Source organism: Aspergillus stella-maris (assembly GCF_047715825.1).
Source record: "Aspergillus stella-maris strain CBS 113639 unplaced genomic scaffold BDV14scaffold_5, whole genome shotgun sequence".
Classification (NCBI taxonomy): Eukaryota; Fungi; Ascomycota; class Eurotiomycetes; order Eurotiales; family Aspergillaceae; genus Aspergillus; species Aspergillus stella-maris.
Genome location: NW_027396799.1, coordinates 214,314 through 241,266, shown reverse-complemented (window position 1 = coordinate 241,266; position 26,953 = coordinate 214,314). Strand labels below are relative to the sequence as shown.

The window sequence follows — 26,953 nt, the reverse complement described above, 5'->3', positions numbered from 1 at the left end:
AAGGAAACAATCAATGGCAATTTAAAGAGAACAGTCAGGTCATAAAGTCTCTGGGAGGTATGGTTGAACAGCTGAACTCCACATGGTGAAGGGGAACGTTGACGCTCCAACGGGCCGGGCGGAAGCAAAGGCGGAGAGAGAAACCACCTGGCCTCACTTTCAGTCTAACGCTCTATAAATATGTTTCTTCACGGAGTCTCAGTCGGCACTTCGGACTTTGTCTTTCCACGTCACGACCACATTTCACTCCTGTATTTTAGTGCAGTGCAGTAATTGCATGATCAAAATATTCCTCAACAGTCATCCGGCCGAGAAATCATTACCTGAAGGAAATGACTGCTTCCATGTCGGGTACCTGCGTTGTGGAAATTGGACTGGCTCCGCTTGCCATGGGCCTCAATAATTCGCATGCGACGGCAAAGTTTCGAGCAGCTTCAGAATATCCAGAGTTCAGACAGATCTCGATAACCGAGAGTTACGACTCGAGCACAGACATGGTGACAGTGCCTGGCAGATTATTGTAGATTCTGCGGGGAGAAGCAACCATGGTTCGTGCGTTGATCCAACCTCCTGGAGTCGTGGATGAGCGCAAAGTCACCAATAACAGAGTCAAGCGATCGTAGAACAATCTTAGTCCCTGGCGCTAGAGAAGTAGTCGAGTGGCCTCTGCTTAATCTGTATCGCAATTCAAGCGCATGACGACACTAGACAAGAATCCCTAGAGTCTTAACTTTTGTTTCAGTCCCCTGCTTTTGCCTCCTGCTTCAGCTCACTCTACGGCTCGCGCGTGCTCCATTCTTTTGTTTACGCTTCCTGTTGGGCACCGTTGAAGCACACTCCCTCCTCGCCGCGTCCACCACTCAGGCATCCAGCTCCAGAATGATTTGTCGTTGATCGGTCACTGCTGCCTCCACTTCGTTGCCATCCCTTATTCCATTTCCTCCCCTTTCGCTCGCCTTCCTTCACGCCCCCTCCTGTTCTTCTTTATTTCAACGCGCCCCCCACCACCAACTCCTGACTGTCCGCAAAATCTCCCATCCTGAGATTCGATACGCACTGCTTCGTCCGGGATGGCGGCCTTAGACGGTATCCAGGTCGGGGACTCCGTCAACGTCCCCGGTGGGATGTACGGCACTGTTAAGTTTGTCGGTATCGTGACAGGGAAGCCCGGCCGTTTTGCAGGGATCGAGCTTGCCGCAGAACACGCCAAACGAGGGAAGAACAGTGGTGATGTCGACGGAAAGAAATACTTTGCGACTGCTACGCCTGGTTCTGGCATCTTCGTGCCCCTCAGCAACAACAAATATGTTACTCGACGACGCTCGACTCCTACCAGTACTACGCCTACCACCCCTTCGCGCCCTAGCATCAATTTCAGCAAATCTGTCGGTCCCCCCTCCGCTGCCCGGCCCCCTCGAATGAGACGTCCTTCCCAACCCCGACCAGAGTCCCCGCGAGTGAACGCGCCGCCGAAGCTGAGTCTGTCCGGGCTGCGGACTCCCTCAGCTGCATCGAGGACCCCTACCAACGGTCATATGCGGAGCCCCGTCAAGGCCCCCTCTCGCGCCTCCGATCGTCCACCCTCCCGATTCAGCGTCGAAGACGGCCCGGCCTCCACTCGCACATCCGAGTTTGGACGCAGCTCAATAGGAGGACCAGAGGTATCGGAGCTTAAGGAGCAAGTCAAGAGCCTGGAGAAACAACTCCTTGATCGCGATAAGCAGCTACAAGAACAGGCAGACACACTTGGAGAGTTTCAATCCACATTAGAAGAGTTGGAGGGGTCGGATGCTCTGTCAATCCGCTCTCAGCTGCGAGAGAGAAATGATCGTATCGCGCAGCTGACCATGGAGTTTGATATGCACCGCGCTGACTTCAGGAGCACGCTCGACACACTGGAAGTGGCAGCCTCGGAAACCGAACGCGTCTACGAACAGCGCATCGATGAGCTTATGCAGCAGAACAAGGAGCTGCAGGACCGCGGAGAGGACGTTGAGGCCGTTGCGAGGCAGCTCAAGCAGCTGGAAGAACTTGTCTCGGAACTCGAAGAAGGCTTGGAGGATGCGCGCCGTGGAGAAGCCGAAGCCAGAGCGGAAGTGGAGTTCCTGCGCGGTGAGGTTGAACGAACAAAGCTGGAGTTGAAGAAGGAACGAGACAGCTCTGGCGGTCCCAGGGACAGCCACATGAGCCCTGAAGGCCATTCGCGAGAACTCGAGCAGAAGGATGACGAAATCCGCGGACTCAAAGCGATCATTCACTCCCTAAGCAGGGGTGACCCTGATATTCACGCGCTGCAGCAGAACGGATTCGGGCCCAGGCCAGATCACAATGCGGACCATGTGGCCGATCTCGAACAGCGAGTCCAGGAATTCGAAAAGGTCAACGAGCGCAAGACCTACCGCATCGAGGAACTCGAGCGCGAGCTACAGCAACTTCAGATGAACGGCGGAGGTCGCAACCGCAGTTCAACCATTACCCAATCCACTTCTCAGCACAAGCCTTCCAGCTCAGCAGGCAAGATTCCCAACGGTATCAACCACGCCCATCGACTTTCAGATCGGACAGTGGTTCCCAGTGACTGGCAAGATGAGCCTCCACAGGACGGTCATTACCCATCTTATCCTTCCCATCGTCGCGGTACCTCGGACAGCTCTTCCCGCTTAGAAACGATGCACGAATCCGATGGCCGCTCAGAAGACGGTGGCTCCCTGTGGTGTGAGATTTGCGAGACTGGCGGCCACGATATCCTGAGCTGCACGAACATGTTCGGTGCTGAGGCCAAGAACAACAAACCCGCCGAGGAGGAAGACCCTTCACACGACAGCTCTGCAGACGAGCAATCGGCCAACCCTACCCCCAAAGAATCCCCATCGCCAAGCAATAGTCAAAACTCCACTCCCCAGAAGACTGGTCGTGATGTTGTCCTTGAGGGCCTCCGCGGAGTCGGACTGACATCGTCCATGGCCCCAGTCGCAGGCAAGGCCAGCGGTATCATCGATGAGGCCAAATGGTGCGCCCTCTGCGAGCGCGACGGCCACGAGAGCATTGACTGCCCGTTTGACGACTAAATCTACGGCCGTAACGCGGGCGTCGATGTATGAGACACAGTGATATGGTCCTGGATAACGTTCTTCGCATCTATGACATGACTTGGCTTCCCTCCAAACTGGCTTTAGCGGGTTCGTTATTTTCCTACCTCTTTACCCTTATTATAATCCTGCCTTGCGCATGCTGCTTTCTTCATTCGTTAGTTGGCTCGAATGACCGTACCGCACCATACCCTTGTGCTTCTGCTTTTGCTTTTGCTCTCAGTTCCGTATATTAGATGACGCAAGTTTGCAAGTTTGCACTGTACTGCAACCGGGTTCTTTCGGCCGCTTGGATGGCTGTGTTAATATACTCTATTGTTTGATTTTTGTCATTGTCTATCTTTGTTGATTTACAAATTCAGGCTCAGGCTGTCATGTGTTCTTACTCTCTACCCGGGTCCTCATCCTTCCTCTTATCTTTCTTTATAAACCCTACGAGGTCTCTTCCATTACCTACTTACCTACTTACCTACTTACTCATCGTTGGACTAGCCATTGGAACCATAATCAATAATAGAACCTCTCCCCGATATGGAAGCTTATTTTATACAAACAACCGCCCACTTAAATCCCATCGTCAAGCGCGTATCACATCTCTCATCTCATCTCATCTCATCTCATCATTCATCCTAACTTGAAGTCCATAAAGTACCCTCTATTCCGGAAACCGCGGAGGCTGCACAACCTCCCCCTCCCCAAACCTCGGACTCGCAACCGTCCCACAAGAAGCACAAGTCCGCTTCCCCTCCTCACCACCACTAAACTCCTCAACAACAGCCTTAACCTGCGTCCCCAAATCCGTACATACAAACCTCTTTTCCCAAACTATACTCCCGCACCCCTGTTTCCGGCAATACCACCTCATTGCATCGTCCGCCCCTTCCTGCCGCGGCATCTCAAAGACTACACCGACTGTATCCGCGAATCGAACGGGGCAGTGCGGTGTATTCGCTGGCAATAGGAAAAGCGATCCTTCGTTTATCGGGATATCTTGGAAGGTAGGTGGGGACGTGCTCGTATCAACTGTTTTCAGGAGCATGGAGCCGCGGTATTGGTAGAAGAACTCGGGGGTCGAGTTGATGTGGTAGTCTGTGCGGGCGTTGGGGCCGCCGACTATCATTACTGTGTAGCCTTGGGTTGCGGGGGAGGAGGGGTGGTAGACGCAGTAATTGTTTACGGGGGGTTGGAGGAGGTGGGAGTTTGCTTCAAGCCTGCGGGGAGTTAGTTGGGTCTTTGCTTTGGGATGGATATTGTGGGATGTTTTGCGATGCGCGGGGGAGGGGTAGGCTTCGGAGGGGAGTCATAGTGAGGAAGTAGATGCATGACGATATACATACCATTTTGGGATGTTGAGGGCTGGGGGCAGCATTGTGGTGGGTGTGATGCTTGGACTAAGATATGATTGAGGACCTTGTATAATGGCTGCTTTTGCACAGCGTCTTGAGGTTGATTAAACACTAGGAACAAGATTAATAATGTTGTTGGTCGCAGATCATGCCAGGGACGGAGATACTAGATAGTCAGATCTTAAGTCCGGAGACGGGGCGGGACAACCAATAGTCCGGACAATTTTCTTGAGTCTCGTTTTTTTGTAGCATCGACCACCAGCGTGACAGGCAGAAAGCGAACAACGAATACGGCATTGCATTTCTCTCGATAATGGCGTCGACTTCGCAACCTCCTATCCGGCTCACCGGGCACAAGAACCTGGTCAATCGCCTCGTGTTTTCTACCTTAACCGGTCGGACCGTCCATATCTCGCAGATTCGTCCTTCGTCGCCCACCAATCCCGGTCTTGCGCCGCACGAGATTTCGTTCCTCCGACTACTCGAGGCTATCACCAATGGCTCGCAAATGGAAATCTCGTACACCGGTACGATTCTCGTTTACAAGCCGGGTCTAATCACTGGAGGTGCTACAGGCGCCATTATTGGAAGTGGTTCGGGCAGTGGAGTCGTTCAGCATGAAATTCCCGCCGGATGCACTCGCGGCGTGAGCTACTTTCTCATTCCGCTGTGTCTCCTGGCTCCGTTCGCCAAAGCTCCCATGAAGGTTCTCTTCACCGGTCCTGGCGTGATCACTTCGTCAACGCCAACCGGCGACATGTCCGTGGACAGTGTGCGAACAGCTATCTTGCCGCTCTTCAATCAGTTCGGTATCTTCAACAACATTGAGTTGCGTGTGCTCCGACGATCAAATCCTGGTCCCAACGGAAGGGGTGGTGGAGGAGAGGTCCAGTTGGTTTTCGGTCACCAAGTTCGACTCCCTAAAACTCTGCACCTGATGAACGCCGGGAAGATCAAAAGGGTACGCGGTGTGGCATACGCCATTGGCGTTTCTGCCTCCAACAACGCTCGAATGATCGATGTTTGCCGCGGTGTTCTCAACCCGCTCGTCCCGGACACTTACATTTTCTCCGATGTGTCTTCAGCTCCGCTCGTCCCAGCGAATGATAGGAACAACCCGTCGGCGAAGAAGAAGATTGGTCTTGGATTCGGATTGTCGCTAGTCGCTGAATCTTCCACGGGCTGCCTGTTCTCCGCCGATGTCGCATCGCCTCCCAGCGGTGGTCAGCCACCTGAGGACATTGGCAAGGCATGCGCTTACCAGCTTCTTGAGACCATCGCCAAGGGTGGTTGTGTTGCCCCTGCTGCCTTCTCCACCATGATCGGATTGATGACTATGGGATCTGAGGATGTCGGACGTATCCAGGTCGGCCGTGACATCATTGGGGATGAAAGCTCGATTCAACTGGCTCGGGATTTGGCGAAGTTTGGTGCTCCAGGCTGGGGTCTGAGAGATGCTAGCACCGGCGATGGAGATGTCATCATCAGTGTCGTTGGGCGCGGTATCGGAAACGTCGGACGCAAGGTCGCTTGATCGAATAGCTGGCATGGAACTCAGCTCTTAGCAAAGAGTGTTCTTGATCTTGGGCACGGCTATCTCAACACTCTAAGAGGTTCATCATGTCGTCCAATCGAATTACGTCGAGTTGTTCAACGAACGCCTTCATGTGATTGACATTAGACCTGCGATCGTGGGGTGGCGCCTTCCACAAGCTAACCGTTACGTACGGGCGCGCCACGATACCTTTGCCCGTTAACGCCGGCTTGCTACACCTCAGGGCCTACGGTACTATTTGCTGGTGGCTGGGCCTACTGGATCTCGAGGCCGGGCCTACTGCTACCTAGTCGGCGAGTGCCCCAGGTCTAGAACGACAGCTGCATAGCTCCACCCGAGCTATATTGAGCAGATAATGTGGTCACTATCACGACAATGATTCGGCGACAAGATCCTTCTACAGAGAAGTGTAACCATCGCCACTTCTCTGCTGTTGCATTTACATGATACCCAGTGTGTTTAACCTATGGCAGCCAACAAGTGTGGAGCTTTGCTTGCTGACAACAAAAGCTTATCATGACTTGGCTTGTCTTTCTGTATATAATCACATGCAATCGAATGATTTTCGCTGAAACTATTTCTTTCTCTATGTCGTATTTGTCTTCACATTGTTGGATTGACTAACCACAACTAACTTCATAGGTCCAGCCCCCGTCCTCAACAGAGACCTAGAACACAATAGACCTTGGGAGGTGAGTGTCGTCACCATCACAGCAAGAGCCAAACGATACACGCGACAGTGCCATTGCAATATGAGAAGGACACCCGCAAGCCGAGCTCAGCTAGCCCTAGCCAAAGCCCGGTCACCGACAACAAAGTGATATCTTGGTGGTACTCATGCTGCATGAGCAATTGAATGTCTCTGGGCCCGTCCATATATTGACCTTGTACCTGCCAACAAGCTGAAAGCTTTCTCATGGTGTTTCTATGTTACGCGCGCTCGTCAATGTTCGTATCGCCACGGGTATCCGTACGGCTTCAACCGCTCCCGATTAGGAAGGCATGACTACAGCGGACGCGCAACAAGGAAGGCACACCTCGCCCCTCGGCCATATCGCGCTCGGTTTTCACTTAACTGCGCACCGAGAGGCCAAGATCACGCCGTGGCGACAGCGAGGGAAGGCGTATATAGTCCCGCTCTTTCCCCCGTCCGGCCCTCCTCGATCTTTCCTTTCTACAACTCCCTGCTCTCATACTGTGCCTTCCTTGCCTGTATATAGTCACTGTCATATAGTTCCCCTTCATTACAGGCTATGCCACTGCCCTGCAGCTTGTCTGCGTTGCCCTATCTTCCTGTCCCATCATGTGTTCTGGTCACCATCCTGTCTATCACCTCATGTATGTTCATCTTCCCCTATCACGTCACACCACACCACATCACACTCTATCGCAATGGTCAGAACTCCTTCGAGCGAAGCATTATGCCTTGGCAACGTGAGTCAGCCCAGCAGTGCGACGGTGCCTGTGAGTATCCCCTTCTGCATCAACTTGAGGATCAGTGACTGACATCATGCCAGGCTGGCTAAAAACAAACTGACTCACACGCGGGCCAGCTCCCACTGGGACATGCTTTTGTTTGTTCTCTTCCTTGTGTCGGCCGATGAGGTATTGACTTGAGCATCCAGGGACGTTGCCTAGAAAACATATCGCGTCGCCGCTCGATTGAGGCCAACGAGCATTGCATCCGCCACCGTGGGCCAGCCCAGCGAAAAGACAGAGTTTGTAAGTGACCTGTCCATCGTCTTAAACTATGGAGATACTGACGGTTGTTTGACAGGGCTGGCTAAAAACAATCTGCCCACACAGGGGATCAGCTCCTTTATGGGACATGCTCCTGTAAGTGATCCGCCTTCAGCGACGGTCGACGTGACACTGACTACTTGGACACCTACCTAGTGATGAGTATAACCTAACTCATCATCTGACAAAGATACCTCCTTCATGTGTGATACTTGAGCAACCGTGCTCCTTGGGCTGGATATTGGGGTGTGTTGGGGGATATGGTTGTTCATGTATCATAGACTACTTCTTGTGTCCTGGCAAAGGTTTTTATGCCAATTGGCTTTTCCCTTGCTGTCACCCGAATAGGGGGACATGATTGTGTTCTTCATGTGTTGTGGTGGTGGTGATTTGGTCGGATTTGGTCAGCGGTGACTATGTGACTTGACTTGACTGGGCTGGTATCAGGATGGGACTGTCTTCCATGTACGTTGAGCACTTTGTGATGGTGGTGGTGATGATGCATTGAGAGCCCTCGTAAACTGAGGTAGGAAAGGACATGGTAGTGCATTGTCACCCTCATAAATTGAGGCAGCACTGAACATGGCATAGCCTTGCAAATGAACAACCATTCAACGATCAAAGTGTCTATTGTAGAACCTCACCAACACCAACAGTAGTTTCCTCACCTCCATTATCACAAGGAACATGCCAAGCAACACATACTTGACCCCTATCAGCACCCAATAAGAAATCGCAATAAACTTCGCCAATAACCCGAACCAGCGACACGTACCACGGCCCACATCAGGATTAAACTACAGCCACACTAGCCTTCGAAGCCCTAAGCCTAAGAATTACCGCTGCCGGAACAGAAAAGGGGAAGTGGAAGACCGCTCCCTTTTTTTTTATTTTTCTAGTTTTTCTATTTATTTCTATGATCTACTCTGCTAAATCTATTCCAAAACCCCTTGGCGTTGAATCAGCGCTACGTACCTAGGCTAGCGCCAAGAATGGACTGAGCGGGCTACTGATCAACACGGGGAACAACTGATCAACTGACAAGAATGAGAAAATCAAAACAATGAAACGATAGTAGACGAGCAGTAGCACCCATGACCAAAACGCCGATCATCACGCTCGGAATCCGAGCTGGCTAGACAACCAGGTAAACCGAACCGATGAAGATGAATGTGAATGCGAATGTGAACCCAAGGTATCCTTTTCAACGCCAGCACGCTGCAAATCAAAATGACGTGGGGGAACAAAGAGACGCAAGATGTGATATGTAGCAAAAGTGGAACTTTGTATAAGAAGTGAAGCGGGGGTAAAGCAAGGGGTGTGGAGAAACGACGTAACCAACGATCAACAAGGTCAAGGAAATACAGCGAAGGTATGTGAGCAATTTGAAGCAACGCAAGCAAGAATGATATGTATGAGAAGCGAAATGAAGAGAAGAGGGCAGAGGGGTTGAGGTCGAGAGAATAGGAGGGATACCATGAGCCATTTAGTCGGAAACATCCTCGTCCTTGCCTGGGTACATAATGTCCTGGCGAACGACAGCGCGGATGTGGCCTACCAAAACAAAGATGAACATGCAGATTATACCGATTGACATGGCGGTCGCGACTCCCTTGATCCCCGTGCTGTCGAGCCAGTTACCCAGTGTGATCGTCGCAAGCGTGAAGCCGGTGTTCGGGAAGACCATGGCCCACCAGCTGAGGTGGAAGGCGGTCGGGGGCGACTTGATGACGGAGATGGCGGCAATGCAGAAGAACCATAGGCTAAGGGCCCAAAGGAATGAGGCGGCTGCAATGGCAATGAGGGTCATGATGCGGGCGTCTTGCACGTAGGAGTTGTCATGGACGACGGCGAATTGCTCGGGCAGTCCCGCAGTCATGCCGACTAGAGCGAGCGCTGTAAAAGCGGGAGGGCCAACACAGATGAACATTCCGGGTCTGTGTTCGCGGCAGGGCAGGCCGGACTGCATGAGGCGTCCGAAGTAGTGGGAGTACATGACGAAGGCGACGGAGAAGCCGAGACCCTGGAAGGTGATACCGGCGCAAATCATAGGAATCGAGGAGCGGGACGGCTGTGCTTCGGCAATGACGGAGGCGATGGTACCGCTAAGCATGACGGGGAAGATAGGAAGGATCCATGAGGGCATCATCGTTTGGAGGTTGTAGGAGTGGGAGGAGAAGAGGAAGTAATACTGCACAACCGCGAGGGTAAAGGTACAGGCGCAGTAGATCCAGAAGAGGACCTCAAGAGCGAGAAGGAAGGATTCTGGAGCATCTTCGCCAAAGAATTTGTAAAGACCAGAGATGATGGTTGCGACGGAGAGCCAGAAGGTTGGGAAGAAGAGGCCTTCTCTTTCATGGCGGAGGGAGTCGAGGAGGCCGCCGTGAAGGATGAAGCGGAGGACCATGCAGGAACAGCAGAAGGCAAAGAACAGAAGGTCAATGATGTATACTGCCACCCCGATTTCCTGGAGCCCCTTGAACTGGAAGGGCTGGTTGGAGATAAGGAGAGCAAGCCCTCCTGTACTCATTGTTAGAGTGTACCATGCCCATGTGAAGTGGCGTAGCCGCTCACGCAGGCTCATCTTGATGGGCTTCTTCATCTCGACCTCAAGTGTCTCCGTGTCGGAGTGAGAAGTAGGTGGTGGGTAGGGTGTGTTCTCGAACATTATGGCTGGAACCAATGGAGACTACACATTCAAAAGAGAGACAGGTAGTCTAAAGACCAAAAAGGAAGTTGGGAGAAAAGAACAATTGGGTCTATAGAAGAGAATGAGATTGTATATAGTAATGAGTGACAGAAACGAAAAAAGAGTGTAGCGAGTGGAGGAATTTATGTAGAAAGAGAGTTGAGGTTTGAAGCAGGACGAGGTAGAAGTAAGGCCGGTGAGGTCAACGTAGGCACGCGGAGGCGCAGGGTCAGGAAGGCTACAAAGGAGAGAGGAGTACGCAATCGAGATTCGAGAATATCTCAAAGGGGTAAAAGGCACAAGATTTGCAAAAGAATGGTAGAAGCGGACCAACAATGTGCATCGGTGCCCAGACCCAAGCACGTCGATCAAACCAAAGAAAAACATTAGGGAGATGCCGAGCCCAGTGGAGATAACCACTGTGCTTGATCTTCTGCATATGGAGCTCTCATGGGGCATTGGGCCGGAGGCCGTCGTCTCGTTGCGGCTGCTCATCGATAGTCGGCTCCATCCCAAGACTTTTAGTATCAATCCTCGTACTTCGTAAGCCGGACCGAATGCTGTCTCGTATTGCTCCCGAGGCCGAATTGCCCGTGCTTTAGTTGAGAGTGATATGACTGTTTTATTTCACACAAAAGAATGCGTCGTTTCGGAAACCATTTGCTATGATAGATAATGGCGCTTTGCAAGACGTGTGGCCAATTCTGATGCCTAGGGATAGTGGAGTCATGATCTGCGCGGTTGATGCTCAATCATGAGCGAGCACTGAATCTGCAATACCATCATCACGCTGATATACCGGAAGTACGAGTGGGTCACAGTGGTGGACGGCGGTTCCAGCCCTTGTGCTCTGAGGCTGGTCGAAGTATATCAGACGCTGCTGCCGTGAACATCATCCCACTGGTCACTTGGCGGGGGGCTGAGACGCAGTACGTATCTACTCCGTCACAGGCAGAAGTCAATAATAATGCAGCAGTAGGATGGGAAGCAGGAGACTTCTGCATCTCTGCTAAGGGTGGCAGCGGTGGAGCTGGGCTAATTCTTTGTTGATTTTTGAGACTGAGCGATTGGACCAAGCACGCCGGGGATCTCGGCTTGTTTGAGCGCTTCGCTCGGCCCGATGTAACAAGTCGCGTAGAATTTGTTGTAAGATATGAAGGATGGTTGAGGACTTGAGGGTCTAGAAGGAAATGAAGTGTGGGAGGGGTGGGAAAAGACCCTGGAGTGGTTTGCAACAGAGAGTGGGAAGTCACGCTGCCGCGAGTCACATGGCTCGGCCCTTGAACTTGACTGGACTTCTTCTCCTTCTTCTCTCCTTCTCACTAAGTTTCTTCACTATCCACCTCCCATTCTTCTGCAACCTTCAACGTTCGGTCTTGATGATCATCCCGAGTTCGTCCTTGTGCATTGGTCTATAGGATGGTCTTCTATTCTTCTGCATGGTTTACCGCTTCTAGATCCTCGGCGCAACCTCCAGTCACAGTGGCAGTGGGGGTTTACCCGGAGTTATTTTTGATCTTCCAATTCAAACTCACGAGGTAAGTCCGGAGCATCTGTGACAATCGACAATTTCGGGGTGGCTGATGCTCTTGGTAAAGTGCTGCCTGTCCGCCAAGAACTTGTTCAGGATCTATCCATCGTCTCTTGCGCGATCTGGAATATCGACATCTGAAAGAGCGGGTGTCTTGGCGCCAGCGCCCAATGAAACCCTCACCTCGACTGCGAATTTACAATCAGGGACAGGATAGGGCAGCAATCCGCTTGGCACCAGAGCTCTGAGGTCTGGACCCATAGCTTTGAGGACGGTCCAAGATAGCTCCCAGAAGAAAACCTTCAGGATATGCTCCACCGAAATGACTTCACATGTCTCTTCCCTGATAAAGCATCCGACCGCTGTACAAAGTAGACGCAGTCTCGACCAAGGAACACCACAAAGCATTAACCGGTTGATGCATTGTTTCCACACATGGGTCCACGAAGCAAACACTCAGTTGGCTCCGGATCACAACGTGCAGATACCGGTTGAATAATGGTCCCGGTAAAGCCTATATGCGCCCGACCCCTGACAATTACAAAAGCGTTCTGCCGCCCCGTCTGTTCGGGCTCCCGTTCGGCCCCGGTCCACTCAAATCCAGCCGGCCAAGACGGGGATCGGCGGCACATCACCAACCGGTAGGTCCACTGCCAAGCTTTGTGGATATAATCCTGGCGCGGCAGTGGCGCCTGGGCAGTGGCACCGAAAATGAGACGGAGATAAGAGCTTTCTCAAACAAACCAGGGATCTCGATTACCTCAGAGGCCACCTCTACACTGACAGCGGCAGAACATGATACATGTTTCAATCATTTCCACAAAGGACAGCAGCATTCCGAACAGCGCACCAACCAACAACCCAGGAAGTACCATATCCTCTAGAGTCTAGAGCTTTATCGAGATAAACCCGCTGCCCCTGGCCAGCGGCCAAAACTCAGCACTCTCTTGGCAGGACGAAAATCCTTCCACCAATTGATGCATAGTCGAAGCTGAATCAAGAAACCTTTCAAGCCAAGGCTTGGCACTGCATACGTAAGTCAACATTGCTGTTCCTATCTTCTGCTTGATAGCGGTGGCACAGTAAACGATTCGCATTTCTCTGAAATGCTGTCGCCTAGCAGATGTCTCTATTATAGCTATATCTGTTTGATCTCCTAGCGCGCGCGTCTCGCGGACCCTGAACGCATCACTCAGAGCCACAATTGGGGCTGTTCTTATCTATATTTATCGTTTGCCAAGCATGGCTGTACGCCAATTTATTGGCGGAAACATCTGTATCAGGGTCCATCCTTAACCCGTTCGCTATACATTCGAGGCCCAATTGACGATTATACCGATATGCAGGCGCTGCATAGCACATACATCATCATGATTCGTGTCGAATATGTCAGGGCTGTCACGCTCTGACACGCCGCCTCAACCGCAGCCACGACCACGCACGAGTGCAGCCACCGCGCCTCTGTCCAGACCCGAGTCCCAGGCTCATCACAGAGTTACACAGGCCCATAGCTTGCTCAGTGGCCAAATGCCAAGCCCGAAATCACCCTAGCCGGCAATCTCTATCAACACCCTCGAAATTGCCCAAACAGCAATTGGATGGGTACCCTCCTTGTTTTCACACCGGGACGGAGATAGGGCTCTGAGATCCTGGAGATATCCGAGAGATGAATCTATCAGTCAATACTCAATAGTGTCGAAAATGATGACCAACTGACACCTTGACGGCAATGCCCTGTGCTCATGGCCCAGGCTACCCGACGTAATCGACCTCGGTGGAAGGTGCTATCTCCACCAAGAGTTTACTACTCTGTTTCACAGATACACCGGGAATACGGGATAGCATTCCAAAGTTCGGCTTACTTTACTTCAGCAAACGCGAAAGGGCTCTACCGCGCACGTGCTGCCGCCCATGCTGTGGACCTTGAGTCGCAGTTGTCCAAATTTAGGCCCGTTATGATACTGTGTTGTCAATCCTCAACGCATCGTTCTACTTCGTGGTGCATGATTCTACGCAAACCATTCCCATGGCAAATCCGACACAGCAAATGACGTTATGCTCTTCAAGGCGTGCCAACGTTGACTCCTCAGTGGGGGCAAGGCAGTTGAAGAGTCGCGATCACGATGGGGACCCGGAAGACCCGGCTATACCCCGAACAAGATAAGGCAGTCGATCATTAGATTACCCCGATTTGCATCATGGTGGGGGATATGTTACAAGTGGTGCATCATGCAAAGTACAAAATACGTAGTGGAGGGAGGGGTTGATGGTCGAGACTGAGTGCCGAGAACCCATATCATCTCGGCGCACAAGTGTGAAGATCTTCCCGACTTATGCAGCCACTGCCGTCTCTTCATCATACCGAATAGGGAAATAGGTCCTTTCGCAACCAATCTATGTTTCAACAAGGTTGATGCGATGCAACTTCGCTTAGCAGAACTGAATCCCAGTAACATCGAGCGCAACGCCAAAAGACAAATCAAACGAAATCATAGGCGGGAAGAACATCAATCCATGCAGCAACTCCAACACCGCAGGTCCATGCGTTTCGAAAAAGTTATTCATTCTGATTCAGTATCGTTATAGTGTCATCAAAACATTCTCATCGTTAATCTCTAGCAGTGTTTGTCGCAACTGTTCGCAGAGTGAGGTGGTCGTTATATCATGCGGTATATCAGATCTGACGCAAGCTCAGGGAGAGTATCCAGAAGAGCACGGAAGCCTCGAGCAGACGGCCGCGTCGGATAGTTTGTGGAGCCAGAAATGGGCTCCGTTGGGGGACAATACACTGCGAGGTCTCGCACCTTGCATGCGGCATAATGTACAACAAGCCTCCTCAATTCGTTGTCACGAAGCTGAGTGGCGGACGAGGGTGTGATCGGTTCCAGGCGTGTCGTGCTAGTGTAGGTATAGTTGAGAAGATCAACAATCATCCTTGCCTTGGTCGTGGTCAGGACTAGCTGCTCCGCGTACTGATTCTGAGGGTCTGGGTCGGGGAATGCCAGATTCAGAAGGTCGCGATGAAGCTTTTGCAAACACAGCTGTGCGAGGTTGGGAATCAGGTAGCGCGTTGCAAAAACATACAGCTTTGCATGGAAGGTCAAGTAGGGTAATACCACTCCGGGAAGTGGGTTTGGGGGGTTCGCGTTGCAGGTTAATGAGCGGAAGTCTGTGTCCTCGATACCCGTGAATTCATCCCACAGGGAATTGCCTCTCCCGTGTCGAGGAGAGAACTGCTGATTGGCGAACGAGGTATCTATGACTGGACGCACTCGGCTTGTAGTCGAGTTCTCCTCTTGTCGATGCTCATGTCCCTCATATCCACTTTCATTCACGCCGTTTCCGTCGTTGCCGGGGGTTGGTGCGGGATGATCCATCACTATGGTGGATTGTTCGGTCTCGGCCATGGCGTGGGGGCTCCCGGTAGATTCTGCAGCCAGGACCTCTTCAGCGTCGACCCGTGTGGCACCAGGGGGTGTGCGTGGAGGTGTGAGCTTAGCCGCAGGGTCTTCAGTGAACCCCTGTTCATTGTTGCCCTTACCCCTACGCCGTCTCCTCCCTCGAGATTGCGCAAAACCTGCAGAGGGGGTGGGTGAGCCTTCCGCCTCGCGGGGTGAAGCAAGTTGGTCCAAGGGCTTGAACTCCGGGCTTTTTGGGAGCTTCCATTCTGCCTCATTTTCCTGGCTGGCTTGTTGTCTTGGGGTAACCACCTCATCTTTGTCTTTCACCGCATCGCCCAGTTGCTTTTCATCGTCGTTAAGGGCTGCCTCTGGCGTACCATTGTCAAAAGCCTCGGTAGGCTCCCGCGGCGAGCCTAGGTTGACTGCCGGTGTTGATGCGCCAGTCTGTCCTGGATACATGCCGTTGAACGGTGGGTTGATAATGTCCTGCTCCCTCTCGTCTTCGCGAGATCCTGGTGGCGGTACATCGTAGTCACCGGTGTATGCATATTCGCAGAATGCAACAAATGTCTCCACATCCTCATCTTCTAGAATGGCAATTTGATGCTTTGACTCGCGAGTCTTGCCGCTGTTGATGAGGTGGTCGAGGGGCTTCGAGACATGGCGGGCAAGGCCGGACTGGATGGTGAGCTTTGTATGGTTCGGACCGACCAGGAATGTGAAGGGAACTGAATTTATGATGCTACAGGCTGTCAGTGGTCCGTTTAGAAGAAGGAAGCCACGCGATAAAAGCAAACAAGCAGGCGCGATGCAGGGGTTATGAGGCAGGATCCCCTCCCCTCTCATTCAGCTCACTCACCTCTTGAAGTTGCGTGCAGGATCCATTGAACGGCAATTCTCACGGTATTGACGATGACGATACGATGAGGAAGAGGTAAGTTCAAGGCAGAGAGACTTCAAACGGGAAGTCCCTGTAGTTCCGTTCTACTCGAGACAACTACGTCGCATTAATATAAGGATTACCAGCCACCCCTCCTTCGCTCTTTGTCCTGACGGCCTTCTCTCCACCGTGCTGATGAAATTAGCATATGAGTAAAGGGGGAGAGCAAGCGCGGAACTTGATCCGAATTGGTCACGATAGCCTGCTACGTGTGCAGTCATGATGGGGCTCGTCGAACTGACCGCCAGCTCTCTGGCACGCTATACGACCACCTAAGACCTGAATCGAAATTCGCATCGATGCAAGCGGATCAGCTCTTATCGCGTGATTATAGTGGAGGTTGGCCTGCCTCTTGGACGAACATCGTGCAGTGGCAGAAAGCGAGAAAAAGCGGATATCCCAGCGGTTCGTCCACCGCGACCACCCAACAAAAACAGGTCACAGCGCACGTTTACAGACAACTACTCTATATGGAGTCGGTTGAGACAAACTAATTCCATGGGTGGTGGTGATTCTGGCAGCTAACTCAGCAAAAAACGAGGTCGTGGCCATTGACTAGGATGTCCTCGCTGGCAGCGGCACTATCAGGGCGACTCCAAGCTTCGGTTTTGGGTGATTGTTGCCCAATGGGTCAGGAAGACCGGTCAGACCCTGACGACCCAACGGTTGCTGGCGCCGGACGGGGCGAACCTCGAAATTCCCGGACCCGCCGATATAGCGGTCAACCCTATGGCCCTATGCAGTTTGCAGAGGAACTTAGCACTAAATGTGGTTCCCATCTGCATAGTAAGTTGTCCTGGGTACCGTAGATGTCGCATAGCCCAGTCTACTTTATCACGCGCCCTCTGCAGGTGAAATATGTATATTTTGCATATGGGGAATGCATGCTGGCTCTGCGTCATGCATATTGCTGAAACGCTGGCCGATGTGGTTTAGTACCATGCAGTCATTGTCGCCTTGTGCAGTCTCATAGCTCTTTCCATATCGGTCGGCCAGGACCATATTCGCCTCGGTTGTCTATGGCCTGGCAAGTGGCCTCTAGATCAGCCTCCCAAAGCTGGAGCCATCCATTTGGTAGTTCTTCTACTGCTGCAAGCTCGCTATGTGATGTCCAACATCTTCTTGGTCGTTCGAACTCATATTGGCGTGGGGTTCCCCCAAAATATTGATAGCGGTAGCCATCGCAATAAATTCCCCTCGAACAATCATCGCAATCTTCCCTGGCATTCGATATACATTCACATAGAGCTCATCGCTCGAACCACCAAGCCAGAGAGAGGGGTGATCTAGTAAGATCTAGCCGCAGCAATTGTATAGTACAGTTCCACCCATCTACCTCTTTCCACCTCAGTTCTCAATATCCCAGAAGATAGCTAATGATCCAACTTGATCCCCCCCATTCCCGGCTCCCACTCCTTCAACCCCGCTCCAACCCCAGCCCAAAACTTCAATCGCACCGCCTCCCCCGTCGCCCCCTCAATATCCCCACTATCAAACGCCCTTGCCAAACTCTCGAGACACCCCTTGACCCTCTCATCATTCTCCCCCTTCATCTCCTCAATCACCTTCTCCGCCTCCGGCCCATCGCCCACCTCCTCAATAGCCTCCTGCACATCCATAACCTCCATCAACAATTCCTGATCAAGCGGGTGCGATCCGGCACCATCTTCAGCTGTAACATCGATGTTATGAAACGTGCGCAGGATATACTGTGCTCGGAGTAGTGGGTCAAGCAATGTCCGGTAAGCCTCGTTTATTGTGGCTGAAAGCGTCTCCGCTTGTTTCTTTTGTGGGCCGGGGGGGTATTTGTCGGGATGCAGGGTGTTTTGTAACTGCAGGAATTCGCGGCGGAGTGTTGCTGTGTCGATGTTAAAGGGGACGTGGGGTGGGGGCCCAGATGGCAGGGTCGAGGGGAAGATTGTGTAGTATGTGCTTGTGTTGGGGGCGTTGGGGAGGGTTGGTTCTTCTTGGTCTGCGGTTGTGGTGGTGTTGTTGTTCAGGGTTCGTGAGGTCGTTGTGAAGGTGCGGTTGTGTGAGAGGAAGCGTGGTTGCTTAGCGATCGCTGAGCTTGAAGACGGTCGAAGCTGGTTCTGGCTGGGCGCGCAAGAGGCAGCTGTTGTTGATGTCTTGAACGGTGACGTCGTGAGGACTGCCCGCGGTGAAGCTGTTGACCGGGACGAAGAGGTGAGTCTTTGCAAAACTCGTTGCGAGCGAATGGACGCCATGGCGCTGATGTTATCTGATCTCAAACAGGACGAGGGAAAGACAATGCGCAGTTTGGCCGGGAATGACTTCGGAATATAAACGAGGCAAAAAGGTAAGTCCGACACTGACCGGCCGGCGGCGGATGACGGCGGTGATGGAACCAAACCAAGAAAAACAAAAAAGAATGAGCCCAACGCGGGGCTCGAACCCGCAGCCTTGAGATTAAGAGTCTCACGCTCTACCGATTGAGCTAGCCGGGCGCTCATTGGTGGAAAGCTTGAAACTAATGCGCATTATCAGCCAACTCAACCGGATTGGACAAACAACAAAGCACAGCAGAGGACCAGCTCGACCCGAGTGTTTGGATACCTATCACAGTCTACATGCAAGGCGCCTACTTGGCCATTCATCTGCCTGGACAATGTCTATTGCTTTCTTCTTTGCCTATTGGCGGTTGAGAGTACCTCCGCTTTGTTCATCAATGCTCTTTCACCGCCACGCTTTCTCTGTTTCCATTATATATTTTGCCGCTCTACCTATTTTCTAGACCTTCCTTGCTCCTCGCCAATAATACATGATCCAATCACATTGAAATCAGCATGGCAAGGAATGTTTTGCGCTTGTGGGACTGCACCGTAACAGACCGTATCAAAGCAGCAGCAATCGACCTTGGGTCGTGTGAGCGTTATATGCAACACTACTATACCGCCCATGTCTCCTCCTCAGCCCACCACAACTACCCAGTAAGCCGTCCCAGAACCAAATGATCACCGCCTAATTCAAGTGCAGAAGGACCCTCTTGACGACGAAGCCTGGGAAGCCGCCCAAACACAAGAATTGCAGAGCCTTCGAGACAAAGTCAACGATCAAGCACTCCTAGCTCGAGCCTTAAGACTCAATGACGGTCTCTCATGTGAGCTCGATGCCTCAGATCCCCTGGTCAAAGGCCTAATGGGCGAAATGCACGTTCACTTGCGGATTATATTCTCGAATGGAAAGACTTGACTTGCAAGGATTCCTAGACAGAATTCACCTCGTTCTCGGATGAATTCAGTAATGCCATAATCAGCTGTGAATGTGCGACTTTGAGATGGCTTGAGAATATCGACAATCCTCCCCGCGAATTTACGACTATAGACTGCAGAATGATCCAACCAGCGAGGTTGGCGTTGCTTTCATGCTAACCGACGAACTCCTGGGACCCCATTACTCCACAAGGACCCGTCAGACGAACAACTCCAGAAGGTCTACAATCAATGGGCAGATATACCATGTACCCTTCAAAGGCACCCCCTCGAACAAATTGGCACTCCCTCGGTCCAACCAGATGGCGAGATAACCCTTGGATCAATTATAGGCGACCGCATAGGAATATTCTCGCAAATGGATCCCTTCACCAATGCAAGAGAATATTACTCCACATTCGTAGAGAGATACCTCGAGATGATCTGGGACGGTCAGCTTTCCTCAGCTTATCCGATGAACGCATATTTAGTCTTCAAGTATCTCAAAGAACTAGCCGAGGCAGAGCGATGGAATGCGTTCGAGGCGGACCTTGACAATGGGCCGTTTTACCTGAAGCATATGGATGATAAAGGAGACCGTATCCTTGTCGATGAAGAGTACAATATCACGGGGATCATCGACTGGGCGTTTGCAAGATCTGTACCTGCGTTCGAAGCATTTGGGCCTTCACTATTCACTGCTGACACTGATGCCTTGTTCAACGGTGAATCAGGTCGTTCTTCCAAGGATGATATGTTGGCTCAGGCACTGGGACGCATTGATAAAAACCTTGGTCATATCGCTAGCGGCCCGGATCTCGTGCGCCGATTCTCATTTGCTCTGGGGATGGGCATGAGCGTGTTCTGGGAGGAAGCAGAGGCATTGTTCCATGGAATCGTCTCCACAGCCACTGGTATAAAACTGGAATTTGACTGGGAAGTATGGCGCCAGAATAGACTCTATCAATGGCCCGACGACTCGAACTCCAGGATCTGTTTCGTCGACAGGGAGGGAAGTATGAGACCAGGAAGACGACCAGCAATAACCAAGTGTATAATAACCCACCTCGATTCTCAACTTGCTCCTGGGATGACTGTTCCAGACCTGGTGTCTGCGGAAAGAGTTGCGCACAATGTAGGATGCATCTGTGTGCATTACACTTATTAAAACGGTACCACACCTGCCCATCTATGCGAGAGGTACGTACTCGCTGAACTCCAAATCCCTTCATATCCTATACTAACACCCCATCCAGCTCTCCGACGCCGCCTGGGAAAAGTCCATAACCAACGAAATCACATACCTCCTTTCAACCATAAACACGCAGGAACTCATGCGCCTCGCCACCCAGATAAACAAAAACACACCCTGAGGAAACACCCACGGGCCCGCACGCAACAATGGGCTGCGCGAACTACCACGCGTGGCTTATTTTCAACGACGGCACGAAATGGATTGTGCGGATCCCGAGGACGGGATTCAGTGATGCTCCACTTGAACTCGTGGAGTATCTTGTTAAGAGCGAGTATGCGACGCTTAAGTTCCTTGAAGGGACGAATGTTCCGGCGCCGAGGTTATTTGGGTATGGACTTGCTTTTGATCCAAGTAATAGGGTTGGGGTTGGTTATATACTCATGGAAGCTCTCCCGGGAAGACCCTGCCATGCGCATGAGACAAATGACGAGCAGAAGGAGAAGGTTCTGGGGCAAGTTGCTGATATCATGATTGAGATATCGAAGCACCCTTTTGACTCAAGAGGATCGCTTTTGGTGAATGAGAAGGAAGAATTTAAAGTCTCACCAGTCGCAAGCAACCGCTCCGTCCACCTAACCACATACGGGGCCCTTCAAGACAGCATCGGAGTACATGACCAAAATAGTCGACTCGTATCTGGACTCGATAAGCGACGGCCAAATCCACCACTCATACCCGCGCGCAGCATACCTTTTCTACAACCTCTTGCGCCAAAACATCAACAACCTCACGCAGCCCCGCTCCAAAATTTCACCGCAACTCCAAACCAAATTCTACCTCAAACACCCCGACGACAAAGGCGACCACATCCTCATAGACGAAGAATATAACATAACAGGACTAATCGACTGGCAAATCGCCCGCGTTGTTCCAGCGGTCGAAGCTTTCGGACAAGGGTACTTGACAGCTGATATGGGAAATCTATATTCGAGCAAGACCGGTATTACGGGTGACGATCGGGTTCTTGCGTCGTCTTTAAGAGGGAGGGGTAATGAGGGTCTTGCGGGGTTTATGGAGGGAAGGGAGATTATGAGAAGGGTTTAGCATGGGTTGGCTAGTGGGTTAGAAAGAGGAGAAGCGAGGGAGGTTCTTTGGGGGATGGTGAAGTATGTGTTTGGGGGGGAGGTTGGGGATGGGGGATTTGAGGGGTGGATTGAGGAGCAGGTTAGGGTTCTTGAGGGGGAGGGGGATGAGAGGTGGATAAAGGTAAAGAAGTTAGTTGAGGAGCAGAAGATGCTCGATACTGGAGTACAGGGCTAGAGATCGAATTCTAGTATGTATGCTGCTCTAGTCGATCTGCAATCTACATTCAGACTCTTAGTTCAAGATATTGGAGCCAGATAAATGAGCTCAAATGCTTCGGTATTGGTATACACATTGATTCTGACATATCCCTATCTTCAAAGGTATCCATGCTAAACCCCAGTATATGCCCCTATTCAATCCCCCAAAGCTTCACCGTCCGATCATGCCCACAAGACGCAATCCACTGCGCATTATCACTAATATCCGCACTAAGCACATTCCCCGAATGCCCGCTCAACGTCTTAACAAGCGACCAATCATCCGCCGAGAAAACATTCACGTTCTTATCAAACCCACTGCTAACGAAGAACGTTCCCGATTTCTTAGGCTGAACGGGCGCGGCGCCTTCGCCGTCAACGTCCATTCTCGACGCCTGCCCCTCTGTACTGGGTAAGAACGAAGCGGACTCGTTCCCCTTGTACCACCGGACATCAGAGACAACGCTCTTATGCGCGCCGATTCCGCCTGTGGTCTTGACTTGGCGCAAGTCCCAGCATTTTACCCAGCCGTCGCCGGAGCCAGAGAGGACGCGGTACCCGTCTACGCCCCAGTCTAGGCCGAAGATCTCGCGGATGTGGCCCTCTAGTATCATGACTGTGCGGCCGGTTCGCAGGTCCCAGATGCGGCCTATGCTGTCTAATCCGCCGCTAGCGAGGAGGGAGCCGTCGTTGTTGAAGGAAACGGTGTAGACTTCGCGCGAGTGGCCTTCTTGCAGTTGTAGCTCGGCTGTTGTTTCGACGTCCCAGAGGCGCCATGTTGTGTCGTAGGATGCGGACGCGAGGTATCGGCCTGATGGGTGGAATTCTGTTCGGCAGACGCGGCCGGAGTGGCCTCCCAGTGTAGCTAGTGGTGTGTTTTGGTCTAGAGACCAGAGACAAATGTTGCCTTCTCCTCCGCCGGAGACGAGGTTCACGCTTGATTCAGATACGCCGGACTCAGGTAGCGTAGCACCGGGGAACCACGATAGTCCACCAACTCGATCCGTATGCGCCTTGACTGAAAGTTTCTCCTCTAGATTCGGCACACTCAGCAGTTTGATACCTCCAGCCCAGTTTCCCGTCGCGATCGTCTGCCCGTCCGGCGCAAACCGCACGATACTAACGGGTCGATCACCCGCAATCTGACTCCCGTAAAGATCGAACCCGCCCAACTTCTCCTTAATCGCCTTCCGGTGCTTTATGTGTGTCCGTAGGGGTATTGTCGACTCCTCCCTCTGCCTTGCAACGCGCGCCTTTGCCCTCGGCAGTGAATACCGCGCTATATCTTTCCTCGCCTTCAGCAGCTCCTCTGTGCCCGGTGAATAGAATTCCTCCTGCTGATCACCCTCGTATTCCTCATCCTCACCCACTGCCTCGCCCATCTCGACGTCCTCTGCTGCCGCTGCATCCTGCTGCTCTGCTAGATCTGTGAGGAGCTCACGCAGTCGGTCTCGTCGGTCTGCGGGGCCTTCGCCGAATAATGTGATGGGTTCGCCGAGTTCTCGGAGGCGCATGCGCACGCGGATATCGTCTGTTGGTACGGCCATTGCGGCGGCTCTGCGTTTTCGTTCGAATTGGGATATGATGGCGGAGGCTTTTTCAGCGGGGATGCCGGCTGCGGAGGGGGGGATGACATAGTCGCGGTCGACGGCTGGAACAAATATGTTAGCAACTTTCAGAGTAAGAGTGGCGTAGTTGGCGTGAAGTGAGTGAAGTGGGTGAATATTGGATACTCACGTAGATCAGCTAGGTTGATGCCTGTGTCCATCTCCTAGTAGCAACGGCATAAGGTCAGTCGGGGCCATGGAACCTTAAACGGAAAAGATTGTAAACAAGATTCCAAGCAATGACTCGAAAGCAACTCGTGGTAGAAGCCGCGAAAGACGCATAGGGAGCTCTTACCTCTGCCTCCTCCACATAGGCCTGTCTCGACGGGTGCATCATGGTGGGCACTGGGGGCGGGCGCTCGTCAGAGGCCCTTGAGTTCGATCGCAAGATTCAGTTGATTCAAAGAAGGAGTACAGCCTGAGGATGACGGCGAGGAGATGTGGGAGAAAGCTATGGCGGGCTATAGGAAGTGGTGAAGTTGAAGTTGAAGTTGAAAGGCAGAAATTCTGAAAAGCGGAAACAAACCGATCAACCTCGTCGACAAGCCAGCTTCACCTCCACGTCTTTCAGGCCACTGCACCCCGGACAAGGAAACAACTAGATCCTAAATGATCGCCCGGTCTTTCACTGGCGATTGAGTCTCGGATTAGGGACCTTATCGAGCTCTTTACTACGGGTTTCTACTATGGTTGTTATCTGCAGTCCGGTTCTGGTCCGCGCCGACTTGGCTTCAACTCTCCAGCAAACGGCTACTCGCGGTTCTTTTCTTTATCACACCAAGTGAAGGAGGTTTTGAAAGCGATTCTTTGTCGCAACATCCTCTAATACAGAATATTTCATTTTGAGGGTTGCGAATCAGTTGCAGGCGGTCTGCCAATCCACTTTGCACCTCCTACGTCAGAGTCGCCGAAAAATCCACTGCGATCGTCCCTTGAACTGCTCGTTGAAACTGCGGAATTTTTCTCGGATTCACGACCTTTTCTCTCAAATACAGTCTGTTATCGGCTCGAATATATCCTCAATGCGCGTCATTGACCGAAAACTGTCCTAGAACAAGCCCCTGGCTCGAACGTCGCACCTCATACCTTCTCCTCGCGAACGGCCTTTGGAGGGTCCTTGAAAGCAACGAACGGGACCCTCCGTGACGGTCCGACGATACGTTCATGATCTTGACGGTCAGGCCCAGTAGAGCCTGCGGTTCGACCTGCAGTAGCCTACAGGCCATCGCGCGCGAGAGCTTCACAGGAAGAACAGGGGTCCTCTGCTCTCCTGCAGCCAGATCATCGCTCCTCCGGCGCCTTCCGCACCCACCCAGGGCATTCCGATCCCTCCTTCAACCACAATCGAGAAGAGCCTTTCATTCGACACCGCAATGCAACTCGCAAACCCCACGAATCTCATACCGCGTTGCGGCCGCCTCCTCCGGCAAGAGCCGTCGATTCCTACCGTCCAAGAATGCACACAATTTCAACCCGGAGCTTCATGACGCGCTTGGCGTGGCAGTCGACACCGAAGACCCCCAGGTAAAGCGAAAACGACGACCGGATAGCGGGGAGGATGCATTTTTCGTGAGCACAGTCGGAAAATCCGGCTCATCGACATCAGCCGATGGCCCAATAGCCTTTGCAGTCGCAGACGGAGTAGGAGGGTGGACAGAGTCGCGCGTCGACCCGGCAGACTTCTCGCATGCCCTATGCGACTACATGGCGCAAACGGCGCTTTCTTGGACCGAACCTGCCGAACAACTACGAGCCAAACAGCTTCTCCAAGCCGGCTACGACCGCGTGGTTGAAGACGATTCCATCCGCGCGGGGGGTAGCACGGCCTCTGTCGGCGTCGGCCTCAACGACGGCCGCATTGAGCTTGCCAACCTAGGTGATTCGGGCTCTGTCCTTCTCCGCCAGGCAGCAGTGCACCACTACTCCAACCCGCAGACACACGGGTTCAACACGCCCTACCAGCTGAGCATCATTCCTCCGCGCATGCGCCGGCAGGCGTCTATCTTCGGCGGTTCATTTTTGGAAGATTTCCCGCGCGATGCTGTTTCGACGAACCTTACCATGCAGCATGGAGACGTCCTCATGCTCGCTACAGACGGCGTATTCGATAACCTCAATAACCAGGATATCCTTAAGCTCGTTACAAGCCGTATGCTGTACACAGGGGCCTGGACAGCATCAACAGGCATCGAACCCTCAGACAGCGAGATGCTCTTGCGACTTACAGGCCCAGAGGGTCTCTCATCTATAATCTCCCCATCGAACTCGAAATCAGCATCAGGAAAGAGCAACAAGCCCGCTACAGCCTCGAACCCACACGACGCCTCATATACCCTGCAATCTCTCATCGCAGCTACAATTGCCGGCGAAGCGAAACTCGCAAGCATGGATCACCGCCGGGATGGACCCTTTGCAAAGGAAGCTCAGCGGTATTACCCTGGTGATTACTACCGGGGAGGAAAGGTCGATGACATTGCAGTCTTGGTTATTGTTGCTGTGGGAGAATAGCTATGATCCTATGTGATTGTTGTTTCTCTACCTCTGGTGATTTTGAATTTTCTGTACATGGCGGAGTGAAGGGAGTTCTGCTGTTGTTCTTGGTCTTGGGATATCGTTTTACTTCCTTGTGCTTATTTACTTACCACTTACTGCATTTTCTTCGGTATAGGTACAGGTTTACAGTTCGGTATAGATGATAGATATATTCCACTGCGCGAGCGCTTTAATCTTTATTATTCGTGTCTCCCTCTTCCTCTTGCATTTTAGGTAATGTGCGTTCCATAACCCACGGACACGTGACGAGTGTATCTCGACGACTTCAACCTCAAAACTCCAACTCGCTCACCAAAATACTGAAGCCGTGACTCCAATGACCACAAACCATGGCCCAGCTCGCATTGGACCGATTGGATACCTCAGTACCAGACCGTCCGGGCGGGTACGAACGTTTTCATGGGCAAGGAAGAAGGGAGAAAGGACAGAGGAGCCCAGCAAAGCACATCTTTGCCCTTGATTGATAGAGTTTCACGCTTTGTATGTAACAATATCAGTGCATTTCCTTGAACCATCTATTATGCTTCCTCCTTGCCAAGTAAGGCAATGCTTTGTCACTTCAGTCTCACCTTCTCTTCCCCTCCCCCTCCCTGCGAGGCTCTTGTGCCTTCTTTTGAAGGCCGGTATGCTGAAGGAAGTCTCAAACACACAATGACAAAAAAAGCCCCAATGAGCGACGCAACATAAAAGCATCACCGACGCCCTGGAAAACGGAGACTACAACCTGAGCAGTCTGTCCCCGACACCCGCATTGA

General features: G+C 52.2%; 10 protein-coding genes and 1 non-coding gene across 11 annotated transcripts; 6 read left to right on the top strand and 5 right to left on the bottom strand.

The window, feature by feature from the left end:
• Positions 1 to 1,070: 1,070 nt before the first annotated feature.
• Positions 1,071 to 5,969, top strand: BDV14DRAFT_187273 (CAP-Gly domain containing linker protein BIK1; the record flags this gene model as incomplete). The annotated part of the gene is made up of 4 exons (XM_073770931.1): positions 1,071 to 3,055; positions 3,739 to 4,031; positions 4,714 to 5,025; positions 5,131 to 5,969. 4 exons carry the CDS (start codon positions 1,071 to 1,073, stop codon positions 5,967 to 5,969), a joined length of 3,429 nt encoding a protein of 1,142 aa, XP_073632255.1.
• Positions 5,970 to 8,981: 3,012 nt separating this feature from the next.
• Positions 8,982 to 10,445, bottom strand: BDV14DRAFT_210468 (tellurite-resistance/dicarboxylate transporter family protein). The gene has a single exon (XM_073775900.1). The coding sequence runs from the start codon at positions 10,396 to 10,398 to the stop codon at positions 9,217 to 9,219; it is 1,182 nt and encodes a 393-aa protein (XP_073632254.1). The 5' UTR covers positions 10,399 to 10,445; the 3' UTR covers positions 8,982 to 9,216.
• Positions 10,446 to 14,506: 4,061 nt separating this feature from the next.
• Positions 14,507 to 16,413, bottom strand: BDV14DRAFT_102099 (uncharacterized protein). The gene is made up of 2 exons (XM_073765510.1): positions 16,211 to 16,413; positions 14,507 to 16,093 (listed from the first exon to the last, which is right to left on the bottom strand). The coding sequence occupies exons 1-2, from the start codon at positions 16,234 to 16,236 to the stop codon at positions 14,608 to 14,610; spliced, it is 1,512 nt and encodes a 503-aa protein (XP_073632253.1). The 5' UTR covers positions 16,237 to 16,413; the 3' UTR covers positions 14,507 to 14,607.
• A 1,251-nt stretch (positions 16,414 to 17,664) lies between these two features.
• BDV14DRAFT_196112 (J-type chaperone JAC1) lies at positions 17,665 to 18,516 on the bottom strand (the record flags this gene model as incomplete). The annotated part of the gene is made up of 1 exon (XM_073772370.1): positions 17,665 to 18,516. One exon carries the CDS (start codon positions 18,514 to 18,516, stop codon positions 17,665 to 17,667), a length of 852 nt encoding a protein of 283 aa, XP_073632252.1.
• Positions 18,517 to 18,683: 167 nt separating this feature from the next.
• BDV14DRAFT_t23 lies at positions 18,684 to 18,756 on the bottom strand. The gene has a single exon. It is a non-coding gene; the product is annotated as a tRNA-Lys (tRNA).
• A 16-nt stretch (positions 18,757 to 18,772) lies between these two features.
• Positions 18,773 to 19,498, top strand: BDV14DRAFT_165555 (uncharacterized protein). Its single transcript, XM_073767345.1, has 2 exons — positions 18,773 to 19,239; positions 19,286 to 19,498. The coding sequence occupies exon 1, from the start codon at positions 18,783 to 18,785 to the stop codon at positions 19,041 to 19,043; it is 261 nt and encodes an 86-aa protein (XP_073632251.1). The 5' UTR covers positions 18,773 to 18,782; the 3' UTR covers positions 19,044 to 19,239; positions 19,286 to 19,498.
• On the top strand, positions 19,096 to 19,501 carry BDV14DRAFT_196111 (uncharacterized protein; the record flags this gene model as incomplete). The annotated part of the gene is made up of 2 exons (XM_073772369.1): positions 19,096 to 19,239; positions 19,286 to 19,501. The coding sequence occupies 2 exons, from the start codon at positions 19,096 to 19,098 to the stop codon at positions 19,499 to 19,501; spliced, it is 360 nt and encodes a 119-aa protein (XP_073632250.1).
• Positions 19,502 to 19,879: 378 nt separating this feature from the next.
• BDV14DRAFT_196110 (uncharacterized protein) lies at positions 19,880 to 20,873 on the top strand (the record flags this gene model as incomplete). The annotated part of the gene is made up of 2 exons (XM_073772368.1): positions 19,880 to 20,635; positions 20,757 to 20,873. The coding sequence occupies 2 exons, from the start codon at positions 19,880 to 19,882 to the stop codon at positions 20,871 to 20,873; spliced, it is 873 nt and encodes a 290-aa protein (XP_073632249.1).
• A 28-nt stretch (positions 20,874 to 20,901) lies between these two features.
• On the top strand, positions 20,902 to 21,799 carry BDV14DRAFT_196109 (uncharacterized protein; the record flags this gene model as incomplete). Its single annotated transcript, XM_073772367.1, has 2 exons — positions 20,902 to 21,270; positions 21,353 to 21,799. 2 exons carry the CDS (start codon positions 20,902 to 20,904, stop codon positions 21,797 to 21,799), a joined length of 816 nt encoding a protein of 271 aa, XP_073632248.1.
• Positions 21,800 to 22,090: 291 nt separating this feature from the next.
• Positions 22,091 to 24,155, bottom strand: BDV14DRAFT_165551 (putative pre-mRNA splicing factor). The gene is made up of 3 exons (XM_073767344.1): positions 23,941 to 24,155; positions 23,776 to 23,809; positions 22,091 to 23,689 (listed from the first exon to the last, which is right to left on the bottom strand). The coding sequence occupies exons 1-3, from the start codon at positions 23,980 to 23,982 to the stop codon at positions 22,191 to 22,193; spliced, it is 1,575 nt and encodes a 524-aa protein (XP_073632247.1). The 5' UTR covers positions 23,983 to 24,155; the 3' UTR covers positions 22,091 to 22,190.
• Positions 24,156 to 24,182: 27 nt separating this feature from the next.
• On the top strand, positions 24,183 to 26,574 carry ppmA (type 2C protein phosphatase PTC7). Its single transcript, XM_073765508.1, has one exon. It carries the CDS (start codon positions 24,810 to 24,812, stop codon positions 26,151 to 26,153), a length of 1,344 nt encoding a protein of 447 aa, XP_073632246.1. The 5' UTR covers positions 24,183 to 24,809; the 3' UTR covers positions 26,154 to 26,574.
• The last annotated feature ends 379 nt before the right edge of the window (positions 26,575 to 26,953 follow it).

Coding starts and splice junctions, on each gene's coding strand:
- BDV14DRAFT_210468 (XM_073775900.1), bottom strand. CDS start 10,398: ATGTTCGAGAACACACCCTACCCACCACCTACTTCTCACTCCGACACG.
- BDV14DRAFT_102099 (XM_073765510.1), bottom strand. CDS start 16,236: ATGGATCCTGCACGCAACTTCAAGAG. Junction 16,094..16,210: donor CCTGCACGCAACTTCAAGAG/GTGAGTGAGCTG, acceptor GACAGCCTGTAG/CATCATAAATTCAGTTCCCT.
- BDV14DRAFT_165555 (XM_073767345.1), top strand. CDS start 18,783: ATGCGCATTATCAGCCAACTCAACCGGATTGGACAAACAACAAAGCAC.
- BDV14DRAFT_165551 (XM_073767344.1), bottom strand. CDS start 23,982: ATGATGCACCCGTCGAGACAGGCCTATGTGGAGGAGGCAGAG. Junction 23,810..23,940: donor CCTATGTGGAGGAGGCAGAG/GTAAGAGCTCCC, acceptor CGTTGCTACTAG/GAGATGGACACAGGCATCAA. Junction 23,690..23,775: donor CATCAACCTAGCTGATCTAC/GTGAGTATCCAA, acceptor TATTTGTTCCAG/CCGTCGACCGCGACTATGTC.
- ppmA (XM_073765508.1), top strand. CDS start 24,810: ATGATCTTGACGGTCAGGCCCAGTAGAGCCTGCGGTTCGACCTGCAGT.